Source organism: Aphanomyces invadans (genome assembly GCF_000520115.1).
Source record: "Aphanomyces invadans strain NJM9701 unplaced genomic scaffold supercont1.17, whole genome shotgun sequence".
NCBI lineage: Eukaryota > Oomycota > Saprolegniomycetes > Saprolegniales > Verrucalvaceae > Aphanomyces > Aphanomyces invadans.
The window spans coordinates 4047-20593 of NW_008580162.1; the positions used below are offsets into that span (position 1 = coordinate 4047).

The following is a 16547-nucleotide window of genomic DNA, read 5'->3' on the forward strand; positions in this document are numbered from 1 at the left end:
TTTATCGGTTAGCTTTAAGACTTTACGAATTCCTCGAATAAGTAGTGTATAAAATTGTACAATATTTCCTTCAAGGCATTGCTACTATTGAATCCAATACAAATTTCTAGATATTTTTCGTCACGTGGCATAGTTTAATCAAGTACAGTATATTGTACACAACATTTAAATCCGAGTGTGACGGCCAGAAAGTGTGTGTACTTGGTGATTGGTAGAAACTCTTTTCTTCGCGGAGACGGAGTTGAGCAGTTTCATTGGCCAAAATAATTTTAATACAAAAATGAAGTCGTCGCGGTGTCCGCAGGTCCTCGAGATCTCAACAGGAGCAATGTCCGCATACCGGGTCAGCGAGGAGGCCCAGCTCTTGATGGGCTTGCATGCCGCGCAGTACCCGCATCTCTCTGTGGTAGGCCTTCTGGTAGGAAGGGATTCCGGTAACACGATTGAAGTGGTGAAGGCGTTTCCAGTGTGCCATCAGGCGCCAACGGCACCTCTTCTGGAATATGCCTCCACATCCATTGAAGTCGAAGCAGCCAAGCTCAAGCTCAAGATCGTTGGTCTCTACGTGGCGAACTCACGTGATGACGATACCTCGCTGGGACCCGTGCATGCGCGCATCGCAAGTACTGTGGAAGCCAACGCCTCTCGTGCTTGCGTACTCGTTCTGGACAACAAATCACTTGCCAGCGCCAACCTGTGGCTAAAAGACGTCAAGCGAGGATGGGTGCCCGTGGACAATCGTCTCGCGTACGACGACGACGAAGGAAAGCTGCTCGTCGCGTCGCTGGAGAAGCGATCTCAACTTGCGTCGATCGCCGACGCCGCTGTGGACGTCGTAGACTTCGACGAGCACCTGGAGCAATTGTCAAAGGACTGGAGAAATGCTCAAGTTTTGGCCCTGGCTCGTTTGCAAGTTTAAAGTCGTGTCGATGGGTTTGCTAGCTGTGATGAACACGACGAAATTTGATGCACTCCAACCGCTTGGACGCTCTTTCACATCATTTGTGGTCGCCACGGTCGAGCCAAAAGGCCAGGCAGTTGGCGCCAACGCCTCGATCGAAAGGGTTGCGGAACTCGTCGTTCATGTCTTTCAAGTACGAGTACTTGGCCCTGTTAAACACTTCGTTGGTCGTGAGATTCGTCGAAATGTTGCGCACTTGCAGCCTAGCGATCGACACAAAACACCCGATCAACCGCGACACAACTCCAACCGGGCATCGTACCCCAGTAAGACGAGAGTTGGGCCGCCGAAAGCCAACCCGACGACCAAAATGTACACGTGTATCAGCTGCAGGGAGTACCCGGTCGGAGCTGGCCGCATCGAGTGAAAGATTCGGGGCTCATAGTGGTGCCAGATTGCGACCGTCGCTGCAGGTGGCACCTACGCACGACCGTCATCCACCGGACGAAATGTATGGCGGGCATACGGGTGACACAACGCCGGTCAAAATCGAGAGCGACGTCAGGGCCACGAGAAGGCACAAAGCCGACAAGGACGCGAGGAACACGATGAATCCGCGATGGTTTTTGCGTCCAACGCAATTGTTGATCCAACTGGATAACACCCGATGAGCCGCCACCCACAAGCCGAGGCCACGTACGGGCAGTGGTGGTCGAAGCGGTCGACACAACGCTTGCACGTCGCACAATGCTTGGAACGAATGGGCTTCAACGTGACACAGCTCGGACATGGCACCGATTGCACTGCGTCGGTCGCGAGAAGCTCGTACACGGGCTGGCTCGACTTGGCCACAAACCTGCACGTCAACTCTCTCAACCACACAACCTTTCCAGGCACAACGGGAGGTGTGTACCCGGGGTCGGTCAACCACACGTAAATGTACGACATGCACGTGAGGCCGCCCAGTCCCAGGACCACCACGGCAAATTCCACTGGAAACGCCAGACACGGGATGGCGTACAACAGCGACAACATCGTGGTGGACGTGAAGGCAGCCCAAAAAAACACGATCGATGCGCCGCGTCTGGACATGGTGGCGATCCACCTAGAGGTTTGACGGTAAAGCATGGTATATAACGCATACAGCGTCGGGGACCTGTCGCTCGCACCCGACTTGAGCGCGTGGACGCATTCTCGATTGGAAGCTTGCGTGGCAATGATGAGCGCCGTGCGCCCCTTTCGATCCTTCAGGTGCAGCGGCGCCCCCTCCAATACAAGCTGCTTGACTAAGAATGCGTCGTTCAGCGCAGACGCAATCATGAGCGCAGTTTGGCCTTGCAAGTCTTGCACCGCCATGTCGGTTCCGTGCCCTACCAAGAGCATGGCCGTGTATTGAAAACCTTCGTAGACTGCCCAGTGGAGCGCCGTCGCGCCGCGGTGGTCCACGGCATTGGGATCAGCCCCTCGCGTCAGCAGCAGACTCACAAGACCTGCATTGCCGCTACTCGCCGCATAGTGCAGGGGGGTCATTCCTGCACAGGTGGAAGCGACGTCCATGTTGAATCGCATCACAAGGAAAACAAGACATACCGGTCGAGTTTTGGCAGTGCACAGACGCGCCGGCTTGCAAGAGAATCAAGCCACAAGCAACAGATTGAACAAGCATCAATGCAGTCGCGCCATGGCGTTCAGCGCCTGCCGCTTCGTTCACTCCATCTCGGCAAAGCTTCAGATCCAACAGGTATCGCATGACAAGATGTTGGTCATAGAACGCTGTCACCATCAAGGCATTCATGTGGTACTTGGGATGATGCACTGTCAGGAGAGTCCGCAACTCGTCGTCACCATCGATGGATTCAACTAATCGCTGCGCTTGGAACGCATCGCCCGACAAGCACGAGTCAAAGAAGAGACTCTGGACTGTCGTCAGCTGTGACTTGGCCAGTTCGACGTCGTCGTCGAGATACAAGATGCTGCCGCTTTCCGGGGGAGTCGGCGAGTTTTCGGGCTGCTGGGCATCAAGGTACGGTGACCCGACGAGGACCTGGTAGCTCTCTGCCGGTGAAGCGCATGACTTGTAGCTTGAAGTGCTCGATGAAGAGGTGACAGTTTGAAGCTTCCCGACCAGCGGCGTGCGTTCGGTGGCATCGACACTTCCCTTGGGTGGTGCATGGGCGGCAGCGTCCATGTTGTCCCAGTGAAAATGTCCACACTTGGTAAAGCGTCGAAAGCTCACATGCATAGGACATTATCCGGATATGGGAATCTTATACTACCTTCCCGGAGCCCAAAAGTTGGTATACAAAAACGCATATACTCACTAGGTACGACGGATTTTATATCCGTACACACCCAATTTGATTGCCGGCGCGCCATGGCCATGGCGACGAGTCCCTTCCAGCAAGACAACATATCCGGGCAATGTTACATCGGTGTTGTTCGAGCTGCGGATAGCCACGACGCCCTCAAGAAAACGCTGATGCCCCTTGGGAAACGGCATGCTGTTTCGCGGCTCCTCCTTTCAGCGTTCCAGAGTGGCCGATGGCTTGATGGATTGGATAAGCTCAACAGCAGGCGCCACTTTCTGCGACTTTGTGCGGCGATCGTACGAGCTCTTTTGCATGTTCAAACTACACAAAGGACATTCAAATCTGCTGGCACGGTGTCCCTGGGCGACCTTACCTGTGTCCCATGTAGATTGCCAGGGCTTCCAAATCTTTCTCCGTCGCCGAGCTCTGCCCTCTCAAGTAAGTCACGATGCTATCCCGCAGCAAGTGCGGATTTGTCTTCTTCCCCGTGAGCTACGAGCAATGGCACGTTATCCATGGTTTGGCAACCGTCCACACGACGTACCCGATAAATGGCGCGAGTGAACGTGCGGTAGATGAAGTCGGCTGTCGCTGGCTCGCCCTTTGTGTTGCAAAACAAGATCGAGTGGTTGTTGGTCGGATTCAATTCTTTGCGCCACGTCGTCAAAAACGCTGTCAAGTACGGAACGATGTGGTCCGGAATCACCTGCAGGCAAATGCTTAGGCCGATTGCCGATGGCGACATTTACCAGTGGAGGGCGCTCGCCGTAGGCTTTTCCCGTCTTGTAATCATCCGGTCCATGCGTAATCGTCCATTGCCCCGCTGCATTCTGGTGCAGCGTTCGGCCGATCTCGATCTCACGCAATGTGCGCTGGCGATCTGGAATGCCGGAAAAAATCCCCAACATGACGCATTTTTGAAAACTCGTCGCAATGGCATATCTACCCACGGGTTGAATCGCACGGAATCAAGAGATGGTGTTGGGCCCGACCGACCTCGTTCGAGGCTTTCCATTCGACGTGGTTTCGGCGCATTCCCGCTTCAACGCTTCGACGACAGCGAGAAAGTCTGGCCAGGCCAGCCATTTCTTCAGATGTGTTAGAGTCAACCCCGTGCTCGTCGCACCGTCACCTTTTCTTCGTCGACGCTGCGAAGCGACTGCGCGGACTGGAGCGACGTCGATTTGTGCATTTTACGCAGCTCGCGAATGACTGGAATGTCATCGTACGCTTTGTCTCCATAGGTCGGGTCCAACGAAGTCTGCTGTCCGTGGAGGTACTTGGCCAGCTTGAGCATGGCGCGCAGCATGTTGGCGCAATAGTTGGGTGAGGCTTTTCGCGTCAGCCGCAACCACTGAATGTACTGGAACACGAGCTGAGCGGAATGGGCTTCAGACGAAGGGATCAGCGTCTCCAGCGTGAGCTCCTCCACCTATTCTTTTGCGTGACAATCGCGAGAGTCGAATGCCCCAACGTACGGGAGTGTGGCAGAATTCCTTGGCATAGCCGAGTGCGAGTCTCGTCAATCGAATGTACACAACTGCAGTCGCCTACGTGCAAGTTACATCCCCAGGACGACATCGTGCCCATACCATTCGAATCGGCGGCTCTTGTTGCCCTAACGTTGCCGTCGTCATGTGCGCCAAGTACGTCTCGAGCTGTTGCTCGAGCTGCTTGCTGACGTCCTGATCCATCAACCCGTACGCATGCATTTTCTTTTTTCCGATCCGAACTTCGTCGTAGGGCGTGTGCTGCTTTCGCGGGGATGTCGCGTCGGAGATCACGACTGGCTGCTGTGGTGGGATAGTGGTCGCCACTGGTGCACGTGGACCGGTTGCATCTGCCGAAGCCTCCGTGCTCGAAACACATGCATTGGCACGTTCTTGTAGAATTTGAATCGCGCGCAATGGGATGTTCAAGGTAGTGGCGTCGGTCGAAGTGAGGGCCAGAATATCGCTCGCGCTCGTGTACCAATTGTCTTCGAGCGCGACGATGAACGGCTCCAGCAACGACTCGGGCTTATTGAACTTCTTGGCCAGATGCGGCAACTGAGTTCGCGGGAAGCTATGGTTCTCACTTACAACTGCATAGGAGCAACGAGGTATCGAGATCGACGGACGTAAACAGCGCCGCACGCCAGTCGCCGCCCGAAACATGACGATTTTCCACTCCACCAAGAACGCATAATAGTATGACTGATTGCAATCACACTATTTCAAGGATAGTCGTTGGAGGATGAGGCGCAAAAGCGTGAAGCCTTCGCTGCGCGACAGCCACATTCCAAACCAGGTCAACATGCGCACGCAGGCAGGAGGGTCGTAGCAGATAGGCCGTGTGGGTAGCAAGCTCGCAAAGGCTGCAATGGCCCCGCGGATCGAGCAGCATCCGTCTAAATCCCTGGAAAACACCCACTCAAGTCGGTTGTTTGGCTGTACATTATTATCCAGGGCAGAGTTACTTTCGCGAAAGCACCACCACGACTCGAGCCTCGTCGTTGTGTTCAAAGTCTGGGTAGTCTGTCAGCGAGTAAGGGTCGAGCAGCACAACGTCGTTGTGGACGAGCCTCTACCGAGGCAAGGCTGAGTCCGATGACCACGACAAATGGAAACAAACGTACGATAGAAGGCATGTGCAAATCAAATTCGGTCTCGAGGAAGCTTTTCAACACCATCACAGTTTGACCCTTCTTGAACTGCGGTTGGGGTCGTTAGGTCGCGAAAATGCTGCTGTTGCTGGCCGTACCTTTTGTCGCGCCTCCGACTGATCTGGCAGCTCAAACGTAATCTCAATGTCTTCCTCTTGAAGTCGCCGTGCGTCGTCCTCTTTGGTTTCGCCCTCGCGGTCGTCGTGATGGGTCTGCAGGTTCAGGCGATGCATTCAGCTCGAAGTTGTCCCTGGTTCCACGTCCCGGTATGCGCGAAAGGTCGCACCTCTAGAATTCGATATTACTTGTCGCGGGTCGGGAGCGGTTTCAATTGCTGTTTCGACAAGTCGAGATGGCCGCGATGCGACCTGCGGGGTACTCGAAGAAGGACTCGGAGCCCTTCGGGAAGAAGAAGCTTGGACGCAATGTCGAAGCGTTCATCGCGCGAGAAGAGCAGCTTTCCACAGCCATGCGGAACACCAAGATTTCAAACCACATCAAAGGCAGGGCCGTATGGGAAGACAAGCAGGGAAAGAGAGGCGTCACCTACACGCGCCAGCGCGTTGACAAGCAGTACGTGTGACCTGCTGTCATGGATAGTTTTCAACACTTGCGCGACGTCGATCTCGTTGGTAGAATCACCGAAGAGATCGAAATGGCCAACCGCGAATTGCTCGCGATTCGAACCGAGCGCATCAAGGCATACTACACCAAGTGCTACATGGAGTGCGTTTGCATATACAGCAAGGAATGCCTGAGCGTTTGTGGGTGTAGGTGGGAACGCGCGCTGAATGCTCGAGGACTCGCTTTGGTGCGGGAGCGCGACTAAGACGTTGGATGCATAAGCCTCTGCCACGCATGAAAGGGACATGTATATGTGCAAAGGTCTGGATTGTTGCCGTCGCATGCCCTGGACGCCATGCACATTCCACGTGAGCAGTGGGCGGCGATCCGCACGGGTATATAACATATATAACAAAGTTGCAATCTGGGTGACGTCTTTTGGGTATTTCTTTGAGAACGCAGGAATTATAACAAAACGTGAAATAAATTGATCCTTTGATCACTACTCTATACATTCTCACTGTGGAATTAAATAAATATCAACGTGGGTTGTTGTGGTGCAGGTCCAGTCCAACTGACTATTCGTGGTTTGGAGGATGCCGTACCAAGTTGTGCCAGGCCTTGCGGTCATTACGCTGGCGTTCACCGTGGCGGGCGCCGGCATCGGGTTCGTCAACCGTTGGTATGCCAAGGGAAACCAGAAGAAGCTGATCTTGCGAGATGACTGGGACCGGTTGCTCGATGCACGTGACAAGAGACTGAAGGATCGCGCAGCATGGGAGGCAGAGCTAGAAAAGGAACGACTGCAGCAGCAATAGCGAGGATCACGTTTAACCCAGGCGTGCATGCGACCATGCTCACCATCAAGAAGCGTGCGAGCTCATCAAGACGTTAGACTCCGTCGCTAACAGGATATCAAGTGCTGCGTAACCTTTAAAATCCACGCCGTCGTTCCTGCTCGTGTTCACGTGCCAGCATGATATTGATTCGCATACGATGGTCAACAATAGGGCGTTCAATGATCCTGATGAAGAACATGATACACGTGACGAGAAGTTGTTGAAAGCGTCAAGGTTTCGTTTGAAGTTACGCCCGATCTCTTCATGCCTTGTGCCTTCGCCGCCGGACGCACGCTGATAAAGCACCAGGAACTCATCACTAAGCTAATGAACTATCTCACTGCAAAATCGAAGTAAATACTCATCCCGTCTTTCGTCGTCTCCCGACCTGCAATCACGACGTCACCACCTAGTTCTTGGTGGGGCAATTGCGAGCCCAGTGACCAGTTTGGTTGCAATGGTAGCACTTGTCGGTGGACGTGTCGTTTTCTTCCGGGCAGTCTCGGCGCAAATGACCGGTGCCGCCGCAGTTGTGGCACTTGCGGCTGTCGTTGCCGTCCTTGGGGCAGTCACGTCGGACGTGTCCAGTTTCACCGCAGTTGTGGCACGCGCGAGGGCGTTGCTCTTCAGGGCAGTCGCGGCGAAAGTGGGCCGTGCTACCGCAGTTGTGGCAAGCGCGAGTCGACACGCTGGGGCAGTCACGCTTGATGTGGCCGGTCTTGCCGCAGGCAAAGCAAGCAGCACCAGTCGAATGCGAGGCGTTTTCACCAGCGTTCATGGGGCAGTCGCGGCGCAGGTGGCCGGTTTCGCCACACGTGTGGCATGCGCGGGCATCGGTGTGGGTGGAGGCGGCGGCCGCTTCCATTGTGTACGACGAATCCAAATGTGCGTAGAACCCCCAGCACCATTCCGGATACGATCCGGACAGTCCGAATTTTGCGTTGGGTGGCTGAGCTCGTGGTTGAACCTGGCCAAGGATTCAAGGGGCACGACCATCCAAAGCGACAGCGCCGCCATCGTCGCGCCTTCGACGTGTGCTGGGGCATGGGGAGATGGATATGTGAATGAAAAAAGCTGCGGAATTTGGTCTTGCTGGCCATGCGACGCCTTTATCAGCAACCTAATCAAAGTTGGTTGACGCTGCATCCGTGCGCCGCTCCATTCTTTTGCACGATGGGGCACACGACGACAAGAGCAGAGTGGACCGCTTGTCCACAGGCTCACGTGATGGGGAACGCGCAGCAACAAGGATGAATGGTGCCGTGTGTGCGATTGTAGCGGCGTTGGCGGCAATGCACACGTAAAATAGACCATCGTGGCTTGCGTTTTCTGTCATGACAGCCCGATTTAAGCCTCGAACCTGGTCGACCTCGTGTGCCAGCGCATGGTGGAATGCAAACAAATCGATTCTAGACGAATTTAGGTGGAAATGGCGTCGGTGGCGCCTTTGGCGTGCGGAAGCGGCGTGGTCAAGATGCCTTTTCGTTGATACGCTTCGACAAAACTCACCAAGTCGGGGTAGACTGGCGTCGACTTTTGGACTTCGTTGGGTTGCACCGCACAATACGCTCCCTACGCGCCACAAAGTCCGTCAGGGGTCGCCGGCACGGGCTCGATTCACCGAATCCAAGTGGTAAATGATGTTGTGCTTGATTTGGGGCAATCCATCGACAACTTTGTCCACAAAGGACGCGCAGTACAGTTTGTGCTTGGCGCTGTACCGGATTAAAAACGCGCCGGGGGTCCCATTCTACGCGCGCCACATCCACGACAGTCGGTTTGGCATGGAGAGGTCGGGTTACATCGGTCAACAGCGCGTGCGCCATGCCACGATCGATGTCGCCGTGAAAAAAGCTAGCGTTCGATGGTCCATGAGGCACATGAGAAGCAACAACGCGAGGGGCACACCTCTCCAGACCACTCTCCCGCAGGCGCACGAGACGTCGCGCCAGTTGAAACTTTTCGTCCGACGAAAACTTGCGCATGCAATCGATGCTGGCGTCGGTCTTGGCCAGCTATCCCGGTCACAACGATGACCTTTCGTACACTCTTCCACGATTTGTGTGTGTGTACGTGTAGATGGTTCAATGCATGTCGAATGATGTAAAGGGGCGCTTGGAGTTGATCGACGAGCTCAGAGGTCGCCTGCCTCGGCTCGAGCTCCAGACTACGCGCGCGTGAGTGGGGTAGGGGTGAGCGAGACAGCGCCGCGCGCACTTGATGTTGGAGATGTCGGTCGTCGCGCGCAGCACAGAGTCATAGTGCGCCCATGCCCACAGCCCAATCCGTTCGTGGCCATGTCTAATGCAAGGCGACATCAACGGCATGCGCCACGACGATGTACTATACTCGACGCGGACGAAAAAGCGCCCCGCGGCATTTGCATCCTGCAGCCATTCAAACACCGACGTGTGGAAGGGCTTGATGTCGTCGCTTTCCGACACGTACAGCAGCGACTTGAACGCCCCGAGACAGTCGCGATGGGAGTACGTCTGCGCCAAAAGTCACCCTCGTCACATACGGGAGACCGCGCGCGCCAGCACGTACATCCCATTTCATCACGTCGTGCAGCATGGCCATGGGCATCGGCTCCAACGCAGCGCACAGGACCTCCAGCAATGGCCGGATGCTGGTCTACACAAAGATGGACACGATGTGCATGATGCCCTCACACGACGTAGTACTTCGTAGTGGTGGGCGGAAAACTGGTCCTCAAAGAACTGCCGCAAGTAGCCCCCCATGCCCACGGGAAAGCTCTCGAGCTTGTCGAGCGTGAGCCGCTTTTGGTGCAGTGCATGCACGATATGGCTGGCGTACAGAAACAGCCCTACACGGTGTGAGCAAAGAAGCATGCTAGCCAGCAAACCCTGGCACAGGCAAGAGGACCTTCGGACCGCGCGACGATGGCGTGCAGGGTTTCGAGTGGGACCACGGCCCCTTCCTGCACCAATCGAGTTTACGACACCACCAAGGACGGCACGATAGCCGTACATCTGGCCGAACGAATGGCACGAGCGCCGCCTGCAAGTACTTCAACATGTCGGCGCTGGACTGGTCGACGCACTTGTCCAACGCGACTTGGGGAACCAACCTGCGGAAGACACTGAATGATCTCCGCCATGTTGGACTCTCGGCACCCTTGGAGTTTGCGCATCACGGACGGATCTTCGCGACTGGTCCAGATCATGCGCACCCACGACGGGAGCTTTCGAACGAGCGCCACCAACGACGACACGAAGCAGTTGTCCAACGCGGCCGCGTCTTGGAAAGCATCCAAACCGTCCAGGAGAATTACCTACGGCCCCTGTCAGCCACGAATACACCCGACCGCCGTCCGCACCAACGGCACCGTCGTCGGCTGCGCGATCGCGTTCAGGGGCACGACAAGCAGCGTCGTCACGAGCTCCGTCACGCTGGACACAGCCACGATTTCTTCGAGAGGCTCGCCTTGCCTACGATTTTCCAACCTGAGGCTCGTTTGGTGGTGGCGCCGGGGTCGCACTGGAGAAAGGCGGCATAGGCCGGGAGCTGCGTGGTCAGTTGATACGCGAGGCTGAGGATGCACCGCCGGGGGTTTTGCGTCTGCTCGTCGTCTTTACTGACCAAGTGAAAGGCGCGAACTTCGGGCTGGCTCTGAATGATGTATGCTGCGAGGGCGGTTTTGCCCGTCCCGATTTGGCCTGCCCCACGTCCGTCGTCAGCATCGTTCCGTTCGCTTGCGCGGGGCGAAAGCACTTTGTACCCGTCACCCAAAACGTCTGGCTCGCGCTGGCCTTCCACTGCGTGAGCTGGTCCATCACCCACTCTCTCCCGGCGAATCCTTGGGTGAACTTGGCGATCTATCGACCCCGGTCATGTGTGCAGCCCATGGCCTCGACGACGACACCGACCTCGGCCTGGAACGAAAACGGCGAAAAGATGCTACCGTGTTTAACGTGGTGTCAAGGGCAATGGGGGAGGGCAGTCGTCGACATCGCACCTGAACAAGCGAGCTTGCTGGCCATCGTGGTCGAGGTTCCCGCGGAGGGCCGTCACGAGCTGCGGCATTCGCACAGCGTACTTGACGTCGTTGACGGTGCTCGTGTTGTTTTGCGTGTTGACGACCAAGCAGTCGCTCAAGTCGAGCCACTGAATGCGGCAAATGCTCAGGGGGATCTCGCACGGCCGAACCATGAGCGGAACAAACCCGACATTGGACGCCATGGCAGCCGACACATCGTTGAGACACACTCCTACGGCATGTGGGTCAGCAGCGGCGCGTGCCAGGCGAAGGTCCGTCCACCGTGCGGTCGACCCACGCTCTGCGGCGTCAAGAACAAAAGCATTTTGCCAGATGCGGCCCACGAGATGGCGTCGCGCCGAGCATGCGGTTCCGCTGGCGACGGCGTCAGGTGCGGATGTACGTTGAACCCTACGCAGTCCTCCGTTGGGAAAACGCCGAAGGAGGCAGCATACCTTGGGCCATGAGATCCTCGTGCAGCTTGATCGCGAGAGGGGCGCTGGTTGCATCAAACACAAACACATATCTACTGCCACGGTGCAGCCACCATGGCGCCATGGAAATGAACGTACCTGGTTTCGTGCACGTCGACAGCAACCGGCGACGGGCTATCGGCGGGCGAACTCGTCGACGCGTGGAGCGGTGGGCTGCGTTTGGGGGACAGTACTTTTTGATACGTGGAAAGTTTTGCCTTGGACCCGCCTTCGTCCGCAGGCGACGTGTGAAAGAGGTGCAAGTTGTCTATGCCCCCGATTGCCGCAACCATGGCGCTTCGCATGCTGTCGCACTGCACCACAACGTTAACGCAATAGCAGCACGATTGAAGGAGACGATGCACACCGCTTCGAGGAGTCCAGTGAGTTGGAGGACTTTGCTTTGAAACGCGGGGGCTGCCATCGATGTCGTGACCTCGCTGTCCCACGCGGCGGCGTCCACCGTCTCGTTTGGATGCGGCAAGCATGACTGCAAGTCAAAATACGGCAGCATCGCGATCGACTGTGGCGGGTCGCTCTCAGCCACCAACACAGGAAAGATGTTGAGCTTGAGTGACGACGCTACACGACGGCCGGCAGCAGCGTGAGTCGACTTTGCATCTCACGCATGAGCCGTACCGCGAGCTATTTCATTGAGGCAGTAGCCGTCGGGCCGGCGAAGAGCATGCGGCGTCATCAACAGCAGCACCCGCCCGTTCTCCTGCGCTTCCTTCACCCACGTGAGTGCGTCCGCAATGCCAGCTTCCCAATCGCATCCTACAACACAGCATTGCATGAAGACAACGTGCACGGCCATGCAATTGGTGTACCTGGAGTCAGCTTTTCCACGTCGACCCACACAGAATGGCCACGGGAGCGAACTACGACGACGGGCTGAGATGAAGCGGCACCCCCGGTATGCACAGTTTGTAGTGTACAATGATCTTTCAGCATCAGAGCGACCTTCTGATAGCGATCGTGCCCATCTACTCGATGTCGAGGCAACATGTGAGCTCTCGAAATGCAAGAGGGCCAGGGCTACTCTGTACAGGATAAGAATATGTGGAGAACAGGGCGGTCGTAGATGAGCAAGGTCGGATCTCGGAGGCGTGGGGTCGCCGCCTCTTCTCCCACCGGCGCAACGTGTTCACACGCTCCACAGACGACGAGCTGGCGCTGCTCCAGCACGATAATGCGCTCGCTATGGCACTTGCTGCACCGACGTGGCATGTTGTTCGTCGCCCCACGATAAAATGCCCCAAACGGACGTTTCACCATCGGCGTAACCGACAAGTCTGCCATGGCGCAAAAAAATTTTTTTTGCATGTTCAACGGCGACATGTGTTAGTTTTTCACGTGGCGGGGGATTTCGACGGTCAAGCCATCCCTTCTTCCTTTCGGAGTGGCGGCGGGTTTCAACGGCGCGGTCCCTGGCCGCTTCTTCAGGACCTTCTTGTCGGCCACAACGTTAAGTTTGCTACGCCGTGCGTGGTGGTGACGACGACGACGACGAGCCCGCCGACAGCAGAACCAACGTACTCGAGAGGCGACATGGGCGGAGCTGGGCTCTCTTCTCGCAAACTCACGAGCTCGGCATTCAACGGGACCGTGCTGCGATACACCTACCACCAGGATCAACCCACAAGGCGCGCCGAGTCGGATCGACCTTGGTGGCAAACTGGCCAATGTTGACTTTTTTGGTGAGGCTGTTGTGCACGACGTCGCGGTGGAGCGCGTCGGGGTCGTGCTCGGGGGTGGCTGGCTCCACAATGTCCTTCCTGCACGACATGCATCGAGCAGCGCACGACTCGTTCTCTTTGGGTTCGTGCCCTTTGAACATGGTGACTTCCAGCTCCTTGAGCATTTTCGCGTCGGCTTTCTTCCTCAGTTGCCGTCGCATGTCATCTTGAGCAGCTCGGGTGGACTGCCATTGCTCCAGCAAGTCCTAACGGCACACAGTCACTCATTCCTCCTTCACCAGACACCATCGGCAAGCACTTTGAATTGCGAAGCCATGTCTTGATTCGACTTGGACAGGGTCTCGTCGAGCATGCGTACACGCGTTGCATGGTCGGTCAGGAGCGCCGCTTGCTCGCGCAATTCCGCCTACACGTGCGTCGTCCACTCGTGCTTGGTCACGTCGACATGCCCGCGCACCTGCATCGTATCATGCCACGATTGCGCCGTTGCATGGTTCATGTTCACCTTTCGATCAACTTCACTAGTACCGTGCACACGTCCGTGATGGCGCCGAGAAGAGCGCCGCCACCAACCTCTGAGTGGCCATTACAGATAGCCTGTCTATGAAATCGGCGTTGGCCGCGCGCACAGCCTGTTCGAGGGCTTGAATTCGATGGGAAAACGCAAGCACCACGTGCGAATCTGCCTTGTCGTCGACGGCTTTGCCAAGCTAGAACAGCACAAGTCACTCGAGGTAGCCGACCTGCGGTCCGTACGTCACGGTGCACGTCCTTCACCTTCACTTCGACCGCAGCCATCACCTACAGCAGCGAGCGTTGAGCGCAATGCAGCCGCGGCGGCGACGCACGGTGGCCAAAATATCTTCGACTTTTTTCGCCAGGAGAAGCGCCAGCTAGGCCAAGGTTGCATGGCGGAGCGTGTGGACCGCCGTGACGTACCTGCTTTTCTCCGGCAAACAGCTCCTACAACGCTTGAGGCCATGTGCACCGACGGATGCATCCATCCCTACCTTCGACTTGCGCTCGAGCAATTCTAAGCGGTTTGCAATGGTGAAGAGCTGTTTTTTCTTTGTAAACAAAATGTTCTGCATGACGCCCATGTGAAGCCGACACCCACATCACTGACGCCACGGACCTTGGGTCGCTTCAACGTGGCTAGCTTGGTGCGCACGACGTGCCAGCCATGTTGCCCTGCTTGCTTGAGGCGCTGCACGTCTTCCTCCGATGGCCCAATTTGTTTCTCGTCAACGTCTTCGTCATCGTCTACGCTGTCGCTGCTTTCTGACAAACTTCCGCCCTCCACGGCAGGCGGTGTCGTGGTAGTTTGAGATGCATCCAGTTTTTCCACCAGTGTGTAGTGTTGTTGGGAAGATGGAGGGCTGGCAGGGGAGGTGCTCGACTGAGTCGGCTGTGACTTGGAAAGAGCGGATCGTTGGAGAATTTTCATCGTTTTCTTCCGTGTCATGGACGCTGGCCTTGCCCCCGGTACCGATGACCGTAGTGCTACTTGATGGGATGTGGCGATGGTTTCGCGGTGCTGTGGCGAATCTTTTGCTGCGTTCGACGAGGGTGTAGCTGCTGGTTCGACAAGAGGCTGCGGTTCCAGTGGCGTGACGGGTGTTTGCAGCGGGGTCAACCGCTCAACGTGCAAGCGAGACAGCGAGAGGCGTGGAATACGAACGGATTCCTCGATTGCCTTGGGTGGTGGCGTCTCGAGCGGGCTGGAGCGCCGTCGAGGAGACGATCGGGGCTCGATGCACGCATCGGCAGCAAGTGCCCTCGTAGACTCGCTTCGACTTGATGGCACCAGTTGAGTTGGTTGCAAAACGTGTGCTTCGACTACGTCCGTTGTGCCTTGCTTGGGTTGTACATACCGAGGACCCGTGACCTCTACCGACAGCTTTGGTGTAGCTGGTGCTTGAATCGATGAAGCATTCGCAACGGCTACATCGTGCTTGACGTGCGCAGCGACCAGAACGGTGGATGCACCGTTGGAGGATGCACTCGCTAGACCGTCCGTGCTTTCCTTCGATGCATCCGTTGGCCGTGGTCCTGTCGTTGCGGCTGGGGGGTCGCCCATGTCCCACGGATCCGCGTGGACGAGAACAACGGGCTCATCGACTTCATGCTCCGATTCCTTTGGCACCTCTTCCGTGACAGGTGTCGATGGCACTGTGTTCGGTACCAGAGGTGCCGCAACTCCCTCCGCGTGTTGTTCAAACGCTAGCGAGCGCACGATTGACTTTGAACGCGCCGAGTGTGGCATCTCCCGCTGCTCTGGAATGGATCTTGACCGTGGCGAATCGCGGAGGAGCCGGGCTGAGCTGTGGCCCCGGTTAAGTGTGGCGATGGGCTTGTCCGTCAGCACCGGAGCGCCGCTGGCCAGACCCGCGCCGTACCCAGCGACGTCGACTGGCGGTGTTTGTAGAGTCGCCTTTTTTCGCTTCTTCTTGAGTCTCTCCAGTGGCTTGGCAATGTGCCCCATGGCCAACGCACTGATCACGTGCGACACGACAGCCGACTTGGCCGGCTGCTTCGCCTGCGCTTTTTCCGTGACCAGCGGTGGCATGAATGTGCTCATGGCGCCAAATCCGTCGTCGTTCGTGCCCCCTTCGATGTTGTGAGCAATGGTTTTCAGACGCATGTCCATCTCCACAACCCCCGAGTTGATGGATGTCAGGCACGCCTCGAGGGTTTCGATCTTTTGACACAGAGTCCGTAGAATGTTCTCAAGGGACGTGGCCTGGCTAGCGACTTGCGGCACGAGACCCTGGAAGATTTGCACATGCATGGGCACGATTCCACCCTCCATGGGTGCCATCGCCATGGGACGAGCCGTTTCAAAGGCACAACGGCCAGTTACTCGTGTGGACATGTCCCGTGGGCTTTAGCGAGGTTTCGTACACAACGCGACGCAGCACACTCAATGCAGCGCGGCCTTACCGCAGCTCGGGCTACTGCAGCCTTTCCGACGGACGCTCGATGCCCACCTTGCGCTCATCCGAGCTTGACAGTCGGTTACTTTGGCTGAAATAACAATGAATGATTGGCTCAAATAGTCGCTATATCCTCCAATTAAATATTGAATAGCATGATGATTGGATGAAATTCTGCACA

The 16547-nt window shown here is 56.5% G+C and overlaps 8 protein-coding genes across 14 annotated transcripts; 3 read left to right on the forward strand and 5 right to left on the reverse strand.

The window, feature by feature from the left end:
- Window positions 1-257: 257 nt before the first annotated feature.
- H310_08286 lies at window positions 258-3125 on the reverse strand. Of its 2 annotated transcripts, XM_008873976.1 has the most exons (7): window positions 2492-3125; window positions 2058-2433; window positions 1815-2006; window positions 1602-1757; window positions 1428-1554; window positions 1224-1381; window positions 258-1164 (listed from the first exon to the last, which is right to left on the reverse strand). In XM_008873976.1, exons 1-7 carry the CDS (start codon window positions 3087-3089, stop codon window positions 999-1001), a joined length of 1773 nt encoding a protein of 590 aa, XP_008872198.1. In that variant the 5' UTR covers window positions 3090-3125; the 3' UTR covers window positions 258-998. The 2 variants fall into 2 exon arrangements, with proteins under 2 accessions (XP_008872198.1, XP_008872199.1); XM_008873977.1 differs by having other exon boundaries at window positions 289-1164; window positions 1602-2006.
- H310_08287 (hypothetical protein) lies at window positions 291-1022 on the forward strand (the record flags this gene model as incomplete). The annotated part of the gene is made up of 1 exon (XM_008873978.1): window positions 291-1022. A coding segment is annotated over one exon (629 nt), but the record flags the coding sequence as incomplete, so codon positions are not given.
- Window positions 3126-5627: 2502 nt separating the features above from the next.
- Window positions 5628-6137, reverse strand: H310_08288 (hypothetical protein). Its single transcript, XM_008873979.1, has 3 exons — window positions 5953-6137; window positions 5828-5902; window positions 5628-5775 (listed from the first exon to the last, which is right to left on the reverse strand). The coding sequence occupies exons 1-3, from the start codon at window positions 6085-6087 to the stop codon at window positions 5665-5667; spliced, it is 321 nt and encodes a 106-aa protein (XP_008872201.1). The 5' UTR covers window positions 6088-6137; the 3' UTR covers window positions 5628-5664.
- A 57-nt stretch (window positions 6138-6194) lies between these two features.
- Window positions 6195-6850, forward strand: H310_08289 (hypothetical protein). Its single transcript, XM_008873980.1, has 3 exons — window positions 6195-6427; window positions 6491-6580; window positions 6629-6850. The coding sequence occupies exons 1-3, from the start codon at window positions 6207-6209 to the stop codon at window positions 6681-6683; spliced, it is 366 nt and encodes a 121-aa protein (XP_008872202.1). The 5' UTR covers window positions 6195-6206; the 3' UTR covers window positions 6684-6850.
- A 131-nt stretch (window positions 6851-6981) lies between these two features.
- On the forward strand, window positions 6982-7373 carry H310_08290 (hypothetical protein). Its single transcript, XM_008873981.1, has one exon. It carries the CDS (start codon window positions 7015-7017, stop codon window positions 7234-7236), a length of 222 nt encoding a protein of 73 aa, XP_008872203.1. The 5' UTR covers window positions 6982-7014; the 3' UTR covers window positions 7237-7373.
- H310_08291 (hypothetical protein) lies at window positions 7374-8140 on the reverse strand. Its single transcript, XM_008873982.1, has one exon. The coding sequence runs from the start codon at window positions 8120-8122 to the stop codon at window positions 7667-7669; it is 456 nt and encodes a 151-aa protein (XP_008872204.1). The 5' UTR covers window positions 8123-8140; the 3' UTR covers window positions 7374-7666.
- A 496-nt stretch (window positions 8141-8636) lies between these two features.
- On the reverse strand, window positions 8637-12987 carry H310_08292 (hypothetical protein). The gene is made up of 25 exons (XM_008873983.1): window positions 12780-12987; window positions 12669-12716; window positions 12561-12611; window positions 12370-12507; window positions 12098-12312; window positions 11830-12044; window positions 11713-11783; window positions 11540-11668; window positions 11237-11489; window positions 11148-11178; window positions 11000-11096; window positions 10760-10937; window positions 10598-10709; window positions 10395-10552; window positions 10249-10348; window positions 10144-10198; window positions 9942-10084; window positions 9805-9891; window positions 9607-9749; window positions 9475-9558; window positions 9331-9424; window positions 9166-9272; window positions 9060-9111; window positions 8879-9007; window positions 8637-8829 (listed from the first exon to the last, which is right to left on the reverse strand). The coding sequence occupies exons 1-25, from the start codon at window positions 12958-12960 to the stop codon at window positions 8677-8679; spliced, it is 3024 nt and encodes a 1007-aa protein (XP_008872205.1). The 5' UTR covers window positions 12961-12987; the 3' UTR covers window positions 8637-8676.
- A 50-nt stretch (window positions 12988-13037) lies between these two features.
- On the reverse strand, window positions 13038-16278 carry H310_08293 (hypothetical protein). Of its 6 annotated transcripts, XM_008873985.1 has the most exons (11): window positions 14566-16278; window positions 14441-14515; window positions 14370-14393; window positions 14279-14323; window positions 14187-14231; window positions 14004-14140; window positions 13888-13951; window positions 13729-13836; window positions 13397-13675; window positions 13270-13352; window positions 13050-13207 (listed from the first exon to the last, which is right to left on the reverse strand). In XM_008873985.1, exons 1-11 carry the CDS (start codon window positions 16255-16257, stop codon window positions 13075-13077), a joined length of 2685 nt encoding a protein of 894 aa, XP_008872207.1. In that variant the 5' UTR covers window positions 16258-16278; the 3' UTR covers window positions 13050-13074. The 6 variants fall into 6 exon arrangements, with proteins under 6 accessions (XP_008872208.1, XP_008872206.1, XP_008872210.1 ...); XM_008873986.1 differs by having other exon boundaries at window positions 13038-13207; window positions 13270-13675; XM_008873989.1 differs by having other exon boundaries at window positions 13397-13836.
- Between the last annotated feature and the right edge of the window lie 269 nt (window positions 16279-16547).